Source organism: Anomaloglossus baeobatrachus, chromosome 12 (assembly GCF_048569485.1).
Source record: "Anomaloglossus baeobatrachus isolate aAnoBae1 chromosome 12, aAnoBae1.hap1, whole genome shotgun sequence".
NCBI lineage: Eukaryota > Metazoa > Chordata > Amphibia > Anura > Aromobatidae > Anomaloglossus > Anomaloglossus baeobatrachus.
The window spans coordinates 28426357-28441094 of record NC_134364.1 but is presented as its reverse complement, the minus strand read 5'-3'; the positions used below and the strand labels follow the sequence as shown (position 1 = coordinate 28441094).

The 14738-nt window shown below is 47.4% G+C and overlaps 1 protein-coding gene across 1 annotated transcript in view; it reads left to right on the top strand.

The window, feature by feature from the left end:
* The window catches only part of PLEKHD1 (pleckstrin homology and coiled-coil domain containing D1), a 90580-nt gene that overhangs the window by 15740 nt on the left and 60102 nt on the right, over window positions 1-14738 (top strand). The window contains exon 3 of the mRNA XM_075329872.1: window positions 7191-7280. Coding sequence (XP_075185987.1) covers window positions 7191-7280 — 90 coding nt within the window. The remainder of the gene's footprint in view (window positions 1-7190; window positions 7281-14738) is intronic.

Sequence of the window (14738 nt, the reverse complement as noted above, 5' to 3'; positions counted from 1 at the left end):
GACTCCCAGCCCTTTTTCTTGTACTCCATCTCAGACTCCAGCCCTTCTTTTTGTACTCCATCTCAGATTCCCAGTCCTTCTTTTTGTACTCCATCTCAGACTCCAGCCCTTCTTCTTGTACTCCATCTCAGACTCCAGCCCTTCTTTTTGTACTCCATCTCAGACTCCCAGCCCTTCTTCTTGTACTCCATCTCAGACTCCAGCCCTTCTTCTTGTACTCCATCTTAGACTCCAGCCCTTCTTCTTGTACTCCATCTCAGACTCCAGCCCTTCTTTTTGTACTCCATCTCAGACTCCAGCCCTTCTTCTTGTACTCCATCTCAGATTCCCAGTCCTTCTTTTTGTACTCCATCTCAGACTCCAGCCCTTCTTCTTGTACTCCATCTCAGGCCCCCTGCCCTTCTTTTTGTACTCCGTCTCAGACTCCAAGCCCTTCTTTTTGTACTCCATCTCAGACCCCCAGCCCTTCTTCTTGTACTCCATCTCAGACTCTCAGCCCTTCTTCTTGTACTCCATCTCAGACTCCAGCCCTTCTTTTTGTACTCCATCTCAGATTCCCAGTCCTTCTTTTTGTACTCCATCTCAGACTCCAGCCCTTCTTCTTGTACTCCATCTCAGACTCCAGCCCTTCTTTTTGTACTCCATCTCAGACTCCCAGCCCTTCTTCTTGTACTCCATCTCAGACTCCAGCCCTTCTTCTTGTACTCCATCTTAGACTCCAGCCCTTCTTCTTGTACTCCATCTCAGACTCCAGCCCTTCTTTTTGTACTCCATCTCAGACTCCAGCCCTTCTTCTTGTACTCCATCTCAGATTCCCAGTCCTTCTTTTTGTACTCCATCTCAGACTCCAGCCCTTCTTCTTGTACTCCATCTCAGGCCCCCTGCCCTTCTTTTTGTACTACGTCTCAGACTCCAAGCCCTTCTTTTTGTACTCCATCTCAGACCCCCAGCCCTTCTTCTTGTACTCCATCTCAGACTCTCAGCCCTTCTTTTTGTACTCCATCTCAGACTCCAGCCCTTCTTCTTGTACTCCATCTCAGACTCCCAGCCCTTCTTTTTGTACTCCATCTCAGACTCCAAGCCCTTCTTTTTGTACTCCATCTCAGACTCCAAGCCCTTCTTCTTGTACTCCATCTCAGACTCCAGCCCTTCTTCTTGTACTCCATCTCAGACTCCAGCCCTTCTTCTTGTACTCCATCTCAGACTCCAGCCCTTCTTCTTGTACTCCATCTTAGACTCCAGCCCTTCTTCTTGTACTCCATCTCAGACTCCAGCCCTTCTTCTTGTACTCCATCTCAGACTCCAGCCCTTCTTCTTGTACTCCATCTCAGACTCCCATCCCTTCTTTTTGTACTCCATCTCAGACTCCCAGCTCTTCTTCTTGTACTCCATCTCAGACTCCAGCCCTTCTTTTTGTACTCCATCTTAGACTCCAGCCCTTCTTCTTGAACTCCATCTCAGACCCCCTGCCCTTCTTTTTGTACTCCATCTCAGACCCCCAGCCCTTCTTCTTGTACTCCATCTCAGACTCCCAGCCCTTCTTCTTGTACTCCATCTCAGACTCCCAGCCCTTCTTTTTGTACTCCATCTCAGACTCCAGCCCTTCTTTTTGTACTCCATCTCAGACTCCCAGCTCTTCTTTTTGTACTCCATCTTAGACTCCAGCCCTTCTTCTTGAACTCCATCTCAGACCCCCTGCCCTTCTTTTTGTACTCCGTCTCAGACTCCAAGCCCTTCTTTTTGTACTCCGTCTCAGACCCCCAGCCCTTCTTCTTGTACTCCATCTCAGACTCCCAACCCTTCTTTTTGTACTCCATCTCAGACTCCCAGCCCTTCTTCTTGTACTCAATCTCAGACTCCAGCCCTTCATTTTGTACTCCATCTTAGACTCCAGCCCTTCTTCTTGTACTCCATCTCAGACTCCAGCCCTTCTTTTTGTACTCCATCTCAGACTCCCATCCCTTCTTTTTGTACTCCATCTCAGACTCCCAGCCCTTCTTCTTGTACTCCATCTCAGACTCCCAGCCCTTCTTCTTGTACTCCATCTCAGACTCCCAGCCCTTCTTCTTGTACTCCATCTCAGACTCCCAGCCCTTCTTCTTGTACTCCATCTCAGACTCCCAGCCCTTCTTCTTGTACTCAATCTCAGACTCCCAGCCCTTTTTCTTGTACTCCATCTTAGACTCCAGCCCTTCTTCTTGTACTCCATCTCAGACTCCAGTCCTTCTTTTTGTACTCCATCTCAGACTCCCAGCCCTTCTTCTTGTACTCAATCTCAGACTCCCAGCCCTTTTTCTTGTACTCCATCTCAGACTCCAGCCCTTCTTTTTGTACTCCATCTCAGATTCCCAGTCCTTCTTTTTGTACTCCATCTCAGACTCCAGCCCTTCTTCTTGTACTCCATCTCAGACTCCAGCCCTTCTTTTTGTACTCCATCTCAGACTCCCAGCCCTTCTTCTTGTACTCCATCTCAGACTCCAGCCCTTCTTCTTGTACTCCATCTTAGACTCCAGCCCTTCTTCTTGTACTCCATCTCAGACTCCAGCCCTTCTTTTTGTACTCCATCTCAGACTCCAGCCCTTCTTCTTGTACTCCATCTCAGATTCCCAGTCCTTCTTTTTGTACTCCATCTCAGACTCCAGCCCTTCTTCTTGTACTCCATCTCAGGCCCCCTGCCCTTCTTTTTGTACTCCGTCTCAGACTCCAAGCCCTTCTTTTTGTACTCCATCTCAGACCCCCAGCCCTTCTTCTTGTACTCCATCTCAGACTCTCAGCCCTTCTTCTTGTACTCCATCTCAGACTCCAGCCCTTCTTTTTGTACTCCATCTCAGATTCCCAGTCCTTCTTTTTGTACTCCATCTCAGACTCCAGCCCTTCTTCTTGTACTCCATCTCAGACTCCAGCCCTTCTTTTTGTACTCCATCTCAGACTCCCAGCCCTTCTTCTTGTACTCCATCTCAGACTCCAGCCCTTCTTCTTGTACTCCATCTTAGACTCCAGCCCTTCTTCTTGTACTCCATCTCAGACTCCAGCCCTTCTTTTTGTACTCCATCTCAGACTCCAGCCCTTCTTCTTGTACTCCATCTCAGATTCCCAGTCCTTCTTTTTGTACTCCATCTCAGACTCCAGCCCTTCTTCTTGTACTCCATCTCAGGCCCCCTGCCCTTCTTTTTGTACTACGTCTCAGACTCCAAGCCCTTCTTTTTGTACTCCATCTCAGACCCCCAGCCCTTCTTCTTGTACTCCATCTCAGACTCTCAGCCCTTCTTTTTGTACTCCATCTCAGACTCCAGCCCTTCTTCTTGTACTCCATCTCAGACTCCCAGCCCTTCTTTTTGTACTCCATCTCAGACTCCAAGCCCTTCTTTTTGTACTCCATCTCAGACTCCAAGCCCTTCTTCTTGTACTCCATCTCAGACTCCAGCCCTTCTTCTTGTACTCCATCTCAGACTCCAGCCCTTCTTCTTGTACTCCATCTCAGACTCCAGCCCTTCTTCTTGTACTCCATCTTAGACTCCAGCCCTTCTTCTTGTACTCCATCTCAGACTCCAGCCCTTCTTCTTGTACTCCATCTCAGACTCCAGCCCTTCTTCTTGTACTCCATCTCAGACTCCCATCCCTTCTTTTTGTACTCCATCTCAGACTCCCAGCTCTTCTTCTTGTACTCCATCTCAGACTCCAGCCCTTCTTTTTGTACTCCATCTCAGACTCCAGCCCTTCTTTTTGTACTCCATCTCAGACTCTCAGCCCTTCTTCTTGTACTCCATCTCAGACTCCAGCCCTTCTTTTTGTACTCCATGTCAGACCCCCAGCCCTTCTTTTTGTACTCCATCTCAGACTCCCAGCCCTTCTTTTTGTACTCCATCTCAGACTCCAGCCCTTCTTCTTGTACTCCATCTCAGACCCCCAGCCCTTCTTCTTGTACTCCATTTCAGACTCTCAGCCCTTCTTCTTGTACTCCATCTCAGACTCCAAGCCCTTCTTTTTGTACTCCATCTCAGACTCCCAGCCCTTCTTCTTGTACTCCATCTCAGACTCCAGCCCTTCTTCTTGTTCTCCATCTCAGACTCCCAGCCCTTCTTTTTGTACTCCATCTCAGACACCAAGCCCTTCTTTTTGTACTCCATCTCAGACTCCAGCCCTTCTTTTTGTACTCCATCTCAGACCCCCAGCCCTTCTTTTTGTACTCCATCTCAGACTCCCAGCCCTTCTTCTTGTACTCCATCTCAGACTCCAGCCCTTCTTTTTGTACTCCATCTTAGACTCCAGCCCTTCTTCTTGTACTCCATCTCAGACTCCCAGTCCTTCTTTTTGTACTCCATGTCAGACTCTCAGCCCTTCTTCTTGTACTCCATCTCAGACTCCAAGCCCTTCTTTTTGTACTCCATCTCAGACTCCAGCCCTTCTTCTGTACTCCATCTCAGACTCTCAGCCCTTCTTCTTGTACTCCATCTCAGACTCCAGCCCTTCTTCTTGTACTCCATCTCAGACTCTCAGACCTTCTTCTTGTACTCCATCTCAGACTCCAGCCCTTCTTCTTGTACTCCATCTCAGACTCTCAGCCCTTCTTCTTGTACTCCATCTCAGACTCCAGCCCTTCTTCTTGTACTCCATCTCACACTCTCAGCCCTTCTTCTTGTACTCCATCTCAGACTCTCAGCCCTTCTTCTTGTACTCCATCTCAGACTCCAGCCCTTCTTCTTGTACTCCATCTCAGACTCTCAGCCCTTCTTCTTGTACTCCATCTCAGACTCCAGCCCTTCTTCTTGTACTCCATCTCACACTCTCAGCCCTTCTTCTTGTACTCCATCTCAGACTCTCAGCCCTTCTTCTTGTACTCCATCTCAGACTCCAGCCCTTCTTCTTGTACTCCATCTCAGACTCTCAGCCCTTCTTCTTGTACTCCATCTCAGACTCCAGCCCTTCTTTTTGTACTCCATCTTAGACTCCAGCCCTTCTTCTTGTACTCCATCTCAGACTCCCAGTCCTTCTTTTTGTACTCCATCTCAGACTCCAGCCCTTCTTCTTGTACTCCATCTCAGACTCCAAGCCCTTCTTTTTGTACTCCATCTCAGACTCCCAGCCCTTCTTCTTGTACTCCATCTCAGACTCCAGCCCTTCTTCTTGTACTCCATCTCAGACTCCAAGCCCTTCTTTTTGTACTCCATCTCAGACTCCCAGCCCTTCTTCTTGTACTCCATCTCAGACTCCAGCCCTTCTTCTTGTACTCCATCTCAGACTCCAGCCCTTCTTCTTGTACTCCATCTCAGACTCCAGCCCTTCTTTTTGTACTCCATCTCAGACTCTCAGCCCTTCTTCTTGTACTCCATCTCAGACTCTCAGCCCTTCTTCTTGTACTCCATCTCAGACTCTCAGCCCTTCTTCTTGTACTCCATCTCAGACTCCAGCCCTTCTTCTTGTACTCCATCTCAGACTCTCAGCCCTTCTTCTTGTACTCCATCTTAGACTCCAGCCCTTCTTCTTGTACTCCATCTCAGACTCCCAGTCCTTCTTTTTGTACTCCATCTCAGACTCTCAGCCCTTCTTTTTGTACTCCATCTCAGACTCCAGCCCTTCTTCTTGTACTCCATCTCAGACTCCAGCCCTTCTTCTTGTACTCCATCTCAGACTCCAGCCCTTCTTTTTGTACTCCATCTCAGACTCCAGCCCTTCTTCTTGTACTCCATCTCAGACTCCCAACCCTTCTTCTTGTACTCCATCTCAGACTTCAGCCCTTCTTCTTGTACTCCATCTCAGACTCCAGCCCTTCTTCTTGTACTCCATCTCAGACTCCAGCCCTTCTTCTTGTACTCCATCTTAGACTTCCATCCCTTCTTTTTGTACTCCATCTCAGACTCCAGCCCTTCTTTTTGTACTCCATCTCAGACTCCATCCCTTCTTTTTGTACTCCATCTCAGACTCCAGCCCTTCTTTTTGTACTCCATCTCAGACTCCATCCCTTCTTTTTGTACTCCATCTCAGACGCCCATCCCTTCTTTTTGTACTCCATCTCAGACTCCAGCCCTTCTTTTTGTACTCCATCTCAGACTCCAGCCCTTCTTCTTGTACTCCATCTCAGACTCCAGCCCTTCTTTTTGTACTCCATCTCAGACTCCAGCCCTTCTTCTTGTACTCCATCTCAGACTCCAGCCCTTCTTTTTGTACTCCATCTCAGATTCCCAGTCCTTCTTTTTGTACTCCATCTCAGACTCCAGCCCTTCTTCTTGTACTCCATCTCAGACTCCAAGCCCTTCTTCTTGTACTCCATCTCAGACTCCAGCCCTTCTTCTTGTACTCCATCTCAGACTCCAGCCCTTCTTCTTGTGCTCCATCTCAGACGCCCATCCCTTCTTCTTGTACTCCATCTCAGATTCCCAGTCCTTCTTTTTGTACTCCATCTCAGACTCCCAGCCCTTCTTTTTGTACTCCATCTTAGACTCCAGCCCTTCTTCTTGTACTCCATCTCAGACTCCCAGCCCTTCTTTTTGTACTCCATCTCAGACTCCAAGCCCTTCTTTTTGTACTCCATCTCAGACTCCCAGCCCTTCTTCTTGTACTCCATCTCAGACTCCAAGCCCTTCTTCTTGTACTCCATCTCAGACTCCAGCCCTTCTTCTTGTACTCCATCTCAGACTCCCAGCCCTTCTTCTTGTACTCCATCTCAGACTCCCAGCCCTTCTTCTTGTACTCCATCTCAGACTCCAGCCCTTCTTCTTGTACTCCATCTCAGACTCCAAGCCCTTCTTCTTGTACTCCATCTCAGACTCCAACCCTTCTTCTTGTACTCCATCTCAGACTCCCAGCCCTTCTTTTTGTACTCCATCTCAGACTCCAAGCCCTTCTTTTTGTACTCCATCTCAGACTCCCAGCCCTTCTTCTTGTACTCCATCTCAGACTCCAGCCCTTCTTCTTGTACTCCATCTCAGACTCCAGCCCTTCTTCTTGTACTCCATCTCAGACTCCCAGCCCTTCTTCTTGTACTCCATCTCAGACTTTCAGTTTCTACAGATGGATTACACTTGACAACAGGCAGCAGAATGGGACTAGCAGTTAGGAATTTTTGGAGTTCAGAAAACATCCTTTTGAACTGCAGATAGATTAATGTTGATCAAGTTGTCTGAAAGTATATCAACTATCTTTTACATGATTATTGCTATTTTTGAATATTTAACATATGATTTTTTTTTTAGGGAGTGATACCGCTAAGTGGCTGCAGGGTAGATGCTAAAGAGGAATCGGGGATGCCATATGTCATCAAGATCTCACATGAAGATTTCCACGTACGTACACTAAAAGACGACTTCTCAGTTGGAATGAGATTAGGGATATCCCTTATGTCACTTGTAGTGTTTTCACACTGATTGGACAAAAAACTGGGTTATGAGCACTTAAATAATCCATAAGCTGTTCTCCTTCATGGCCATATGCAGACATAGGGTTAAAAGCATCTTCACCAGGCAGGATAAATGTACGTTAATGCTTTAGACAGCTTGTGCTTCTGTGCATAGTGTGCTATAAATACGGAGAATTTCAGCAGATGTATCCTGAGAGTTGACTTGCTTTTCTGGTCCCTTGATGGTCCTGACCTTGACGCAGTAGAGATTTCAATGTTCAGAACCTGCTACCAAGGTTTCTGACAATCTACAGTACATGAGCATTATAGTTATATGGCCATGTTTTAAACTGGAAAAAAAAAGTGTGTTAATTCTGCGCTGCTTTGGAAAATGATCCATGGAAAAGTCAAAGGTGAAGGACATGTGGATTATTTGACGCGTTTTGAACCTATGTAGCTTCTTCTCTAGGAGCAATCACCAATGTGAAACCCTCCTGAAGAAGAAGCTGGATAGCCTCGAAATGCGTCGAATAAACCACATGTTCTTCACTTGTGTGTTGTGATACTAGTCACTACTTACGGGGAGTGTGGGCAGGAGCGTAGTCAGGAAAGCCGGGGTCTGTTAACAGGAGGACTTGTATAAGCACAAAGGGAAAACAGAGGCGTAGTCAGGGCAATATCTGAGGGTCAGAAGTCCAGGAGAGCACGTAATAAGTTCAGGGGGAAAGCAGAGACGTAGTCAGGTAACAGTCCGATGTCAAACAGGCAGGAAGTTATGACAGGAACAGGGAGTGTGCAGAGAGGAGTCAAATAACGGTCCGGGGTCAGAGAACAAAGAATAGAACAGAGTCACACACCAACAGCCCAACTGCAGAACCAGAAAATACAACTGGCAATGTTATGGGTGAGCATGCTCAGTAAAGAAGCCTGAGCATTTACCAGGAAGGTGGAACACCTCAGTAATCAGCACCAACATGGAATCCTGCGCTATTAAACACACCGGTAGCTCCGTAACACAGGAAGGTGCAGCAGAGCATTTCCAAAGGCAAGATGCTCTGCACAGAGAAATCGGGACATGTGCTTTGCACTTCTTTTCCATCGATTATTTCTCAAACCAGCATAGAGCTAAGACACTTTTTTCCAGTTTAACTCTTCATCTCCATGTGTGTCTGTAACAGCTGATGTTTCATACCCATACAGTATTGTTTATCACACAACCCTATCAGATGAGCACACCACTGCCATTTGTACCCTGTTTGAACCAGCTAAGACCCTATTGTGCCTTTGCTCCCTCAATTGACTTCATGTCTGTCCTAGATGTGACAAAATGAGGTCACCTTGCCGCTGGCTGTTGGGCTCACATAAAACTGGCCATTTTGTGTGCTAAGTATATTAATTTTTACATGTTTTTTCATAGCAGTAATACATGTCTATATTCCTATATGCATTGTTACACATATCTTAGCACTACAGAGTGCAACTGTCTCCTTCTTGTTACTATGTCCTAGAAATATGGGTTTCCAATGTGCAGTTGGTTTTATTGCCAGCCCATTAATTAACTTCATCATTATTTTATTTTTTCTAGTCAAAATCTTATACTTATTTTGCTGTTAAGTATTTTTAATAAGGCACAGTTCTTTTGCTTCTTCTCAAAATATTTCATACTGCAAATGAGTAGCGGTATCATATTTATGAGAGGGGCCATATGCATTATATGGACAAAAGTACTGAGACACCTTCACATTTATCTACAGGAGCTTTTATGACATCCCATTCTACAACTCCAATTCTCAAAAAGTTGGGACTCTGTGTAAATTGTAAAGAAAACAAGAATGCGAGGATTTGATTTTATACATATTTTATCACAAAAGATCATAGAACATAGATCACAAGGTGAACATGAGACATCTTTCCATTTAATCTGAAAACTGTAACTCATTTAGGAATTTATAGCAGTGACACTTCTGAGAGAAGGTTGTGTTAGGGCCGTGTCTACATGTGATGCTAGACACTACGAGCAGTATGACTAGAAGGGTAGTCAGACAAGCCGGGATCATAAGCCAGGAGGTAACGTATAAGGTTCAGGGAGCAGACAGAGATGTGGTCAGGAAGAGGTCCGAGGTCAGAGACCGGGAGGTAATGTATAAGGTTCAGGGAGCAGACAGAGGTGTGGTCAGAAAGAGGTCCGAGGTCAGAGACCGGGAGGTAATGTATAAGGTTCAGGGAGCAGACAGAGGTGTGGTCAGAAAGAGGTCCGAGGTCAGAAGCCGGGAGGTAACGTATAAGGTTCAGGGAGCAGACAGAGATGTGGTCAGGAAGAGGTCCGAGGTCAGAGACCGGGAGGTAATGTATAAGGTTCAGGGAGCAGACAGAGGTGTGGTCAGGAAGAGGTCCGAGGTCAGAAACCGGGAGGTAATGTATAAGGTTCAGGGAGCAGACAGAGGTGTGGTCAGAAAGAGGTCCGAGGTCAGAAGCCGGGAGGTAACGTATAAGGTTCAGGGAGAAGACAGAGGTGTGGTCAGGAAGAGGTCCGAGGTCAGAAACCGGGAGGTAATGTATAAGGTTCAGGGAGCAGACAGGGATGTGGTCAGGAAGAGGTCCAAGGTCAGAAACCGGGAGGTAATGTCTAAGGTTCAGGGAGCAGACAGGGATGTGGTCAGGAAGAGGTCCAAGGTCAGAAACTGGGAGGTAAGGTATAAGGTTCAGGGAGCAGACAGGGATGTGGTCAGGAAGAGGTCCGAGGTCAGAAACCGGGAGGTAATGTATAAGGTTCAGGGAGCAGACAGGGATGTGGTCAGGAAGAGGTCCAAGGTCAGAAACTGGGAGGTAACGTATTAGGTTCAGGGAGCAGACAGAGACGTGGTCAGGAAGAGATTTGAGGTCAGAAGCCAAGATCAGAACACTTACATCAGACAGGAGCCAAGAGCACACTGAGCAAACAAGAAGTACGACTGGCGAAGTTCAGACAGTGCAAGCCCAGTAAAGAAACAGAGCAATCACCAGGAACGAGGCGCATCTGTGAAAGCACCTCCCAAAACCAGCGTGGACCCTAGTGCTGAAAGACAAACTATCAGCAAGTGCACGAGACGCAGAGCAGAGCATTTTCAAATGCAAAAAGCTCTGCACAGCAGAGCCATGACAAAAGCATTCCAAATGCAAAATGCTCTGCACAGTTCAACTGTAACACTACCATTGTGTAGTATCCCCTCTTCTTATTACCACAGTCTATAAACAGCTGGGAATTGAGGAGAACAGTTGCTGGAGTTTGGGGAGAGTAATGTTGTCCCATTCTTGTCTGATGTAACATTCTTACTGCTCCTCAGGATCTTTGCCACATTTTTTATTTCATAACATGCCAAATGTTTCAATTGGTGAAAGGTCTGGACTACGGCCGGCCGGTTCATCACCTGAAGTCTTCTGTGAAACCATGGTGTTGTTATGACGAATTTTGTTTTGCATTGTCTTGATGAAATATGCAAGGCCTCTCCTGAAATAGACGTTGTCTGGATGAAGCAGATGTTGTTCTAAAACATCTATATAATGTTCTGCATTGATAGCGCCATTCATGATGTGTAATCTGGTCATGCCATAGGAACTAATGCAGCCCCAAACATCAGAAATGCAGAAACTGTGCACTGATAACAAGCTGGATGGTCCCTCTACTCTTGATTTAGCAGGGAACGGCGTCTATGGCTTCCATAAAAAATGTCACATTTTGATTCATCTGACCATAGAACAGTTTTCCATTTTCCTTCAGTCCATTGTAAATGAGCTTTGTCCCAGACGTCAGCATTTCTGATTGTGTTGGTATATGGCTTCTATTTTCCATCTTAGTGTTTTAACTTGCATTTGGGATTGGCACAGCAAACTGTGTTCACAGACAGTGATTTGCACAACTAAACGATGCCTGTTATTAATGCAGTGTCACCTGAGGACCCGTAGATCATGAGCATCCAACGTCGGCCTTGTCCCTTGTGTACATGGATTTCTCCAGAGTGTCTGAACCTTACAATTATATTATGTACTATAGATGGTGGAATAATCAAAGTTTTAGTAATTTTGTGGTGAATAGAATTTTCTGACCTTGTTAGAACATTTTTAGTTGCAGTTAATCACAGTTTGGGGAACTTCTGACCACGTTTGGTCTTGAGAGACTCTGCCTCTTTAACAAACTCCTTTAATACTGACTCATAAGACTTAGGTGAAAATTGACCTTCCAGCTCGCTTTTCAAGACTTTTGCTAATCCTGTCCCAACTTTTTTGGGATGTGTTGCTGTCATCAAGTTCTAATTCAGTTAATCTTTTCACATTAAATAGAAAAAAATGTCTAATGTTCACCTTCTGATCTGTATTCTATTGCAAATAAAATGTCTATAAGAGATTCCCAAAACATTGCATTCTTTTTGTCCTTACTTTTTACTCAGTATGTAATGCTCACCGGGAGGGCGAACGAGAGTGGACTCCAGGGGAACCCGGGCTTACTCTGATGTGTGAGTGGGATGGGCTTAACTAAGCGCCTACCGGGTATTTGCCAGAACCTCAGATGGTGAGGGTGCTTGGTTGCCGGTAGACGCCAGGTGCCACTCCCAGGGCAGTGTTCGAAACTATGACAGCTGACCTCAGGGTTGGGTGCGCAGGAACGGACTCAGGCCGGGGCCACACGGGGACTAATGCGATCCTTGCATGACACTCAGCTCGCGCTGGCAGCACAGCAGAAGCCGAGTGTCATTCGAGTGTCACTGCGGCTGAGGTCCGATCATGTGATCAGACCTCAGCTGCGAGAACGGGCCAGCGCTGAGGATTGGTGGGAGGGATTTATCTCCCTCTCTCCTCCGTAGCCGGCTATTGCGATTTTCGCCCTGCATTCACGGTACACCGGTGTACTGCGAGTGCAGTGTGATCTTTCTCTCGCCCCATAGACTTAAATGGGTGCGAGAGAAAGAGTCTCACATTACAGTTGCAGCATGCTGCGATTCTTTTCTCGGTCCGATTGGGGCCGAGAAAATAATTGCTCATGGGTGCTGGGACATAGGCTAATATTGGTCCGAGTGGAATGCGATGTTTTATCACATTCCACTCGGTCCAATTTTCATGCCGTGTGTCTAAAGGCCCATTTACACGCAACGACATTGCTAACAAGATATCGTTGGGGTCATGGAATTCGTGACGCACATCCGGCCTCGTTAGCATCGTCGTTGCGTGTGAAACGTACGAACGACCGCTAACCATCAAAATTACTCACCTAATCGCTGATCGTTGACACGTCGTTCATAATATCGTTGTTCGTTCCTGAGGCAGCACACATCGCTACGTGTGACACCCCAGGAATGATGAACAACACCGTACCTGTGTCCTCCGGCAACGAGGTAGGCGTGTCTTTCCTTTGGCTGCTCTCCGCCCCTCCGCTTCTATTGGCCATCTGCCGTGTGACGTCGCTATAACGCCGCACAAACCGCCCCCTTAGAAAAGAGGCAGTTTGCCGGCCACAGTGACGTCGCTAGGCAGGTAAGTATATGTGACGGGGACTAACGATATTGTGCGCCACGGGCAGCGATTTGCCCGTGATGCACAAACGACGGGGGCGGGTACCCTCGCTAGCGAAGTCACTAGCAATGTCGCTGTGTGTAAATGGGCCTTTAGGCCTTAGGTGCAGACTGGGATGGCTGATCCTGACAGAACGGATGATACTGGCAGGTACGGTAAGGCGGGCACAGGTATAGGTAATAGTAGAAGATACATAGAACCTGACAACTAGCTAGCAAGCCGGTAACTGGCTAACTAAACTTGTTGCTCAGGCACCTCCCCAAAAGGGAGGGTGCCTTAACTTCCCAGTGCGTCGCAGCCTGAGCTGCTAAACCCTAAAAAATAATCCCAGATAATTTTCCTTTCTTCACCAATCTCTACAGCAGACACAATGCAGTCAGGCAAATTCTCCTGGTATTCACCAAGCCCAAATTTGGATGAGTTGCTGTGGATCCTAAACGTTTCCATTTCTCTATGATACCACTGAATGATAAACCTGAATTCATGGATTTAGAGATGTGTCCAGTCTTTTGTCCATATAGTATATTAACCACAATGGAATCTAGATTTGCAGGTTTACATGTTTTCAGTTCTGCTCCTTCCCCATGCTTTTGTAGGGCAGTGTGATGTCTTCCTTAATTACTGTGTAGCCTTTGAAGGTGAAAGCCCTACACAGGTTCACACTCCACACTGATGAATGGGATTTAGCCGTGTACAGACAAGTTTGAGATTTTTTTCTTACAAGTATTATGGTGCTTATTGGAAACTTTTGTCGGAAAGTTAGGGTATATATGTCGCGGATGGGTGCCGCCTCCACTGCGGCAACCGGGGCTGCTCGAGGGGGGCTCGGATCCGGGTTTGTGTCCTGGGCTCGAGTGGTGACCGGATTCGGGGCTCGTGCAACCACCCGTCCTCGCACACATTGAAAAAGGGAGGTATTTACAGCGGAGATTCTTTGTGACGCCACCCGTGGGTTGCGGTGATGTGATGTTGGCACCGCTGCTGCCTTGTATGTGGGTGCCCGGGGCTGATGGAGCGGGGCAGCAAGGTGGGATCCCCTCCATGGGTAGGGGAGGTGTAGTCCTGTGGCCCAGGTGTGGGGTAAGGAGCAGGGCTGAGGCCTTGTCGGCAGGTTGGACCAGGTGACACCGGTGTACTCACGATTACAAATAATCCACACAGAGTCTGTACTGTAAACCAAGGCCGGATGCCGGTTGCCTCTGGAGGGGTGTGCTGGTCCCACACACGGGTTAGCAATGTAGGGGCCCTGCCTCCTGCAGTTGGGTCTTGTGGTGTGTGGATTAACCACGCTTGGAACGGGAGAAATCCGCTCCCCTGCAGCTTTGGACGCAGAGGGAGCCGTTGCCCGCAGACGCTGACCCGTGGGACTTCAATGGGTTCTTAGCAAGAAGAGAATGGCACTTCCTATATATGCGTCTAGGAGATATTGGGGTGCACTTTAGGTTCCAAAGCCAAACAGTGAGAAGTATACAAGGCACTCCCAAGATGATTTGAAGAAAAATGTATTCATGTGCGTAACAAAAACGTTTTTGGTCCTATGTGGACCTTCCTCAGTAGCACATGTGTGAGGGAACACGCTGTGTGGGCTGTCAGACGCGGAATCCGCAGCCCCCAATACAGCGGTGGATTCCGCGTCTGACAGCCCACACAGCGTGTTCCCTCACACATGTGCTACTGAGGAAGGTCCACATAGGACCGAAAACGTTTTTGTTACTCACATGAATACATTTTTCTTCAAATCATCTTGGGAGTGCCTTGTATACTTTTCAATGGGTTCTTGGCGGACACCCTGTCCCCTGCGTTAGGCTTCCGGTCTGCTCTATTTGGGCTTCTCTCTTCAGGAACAAGGCCTTGTACCTTG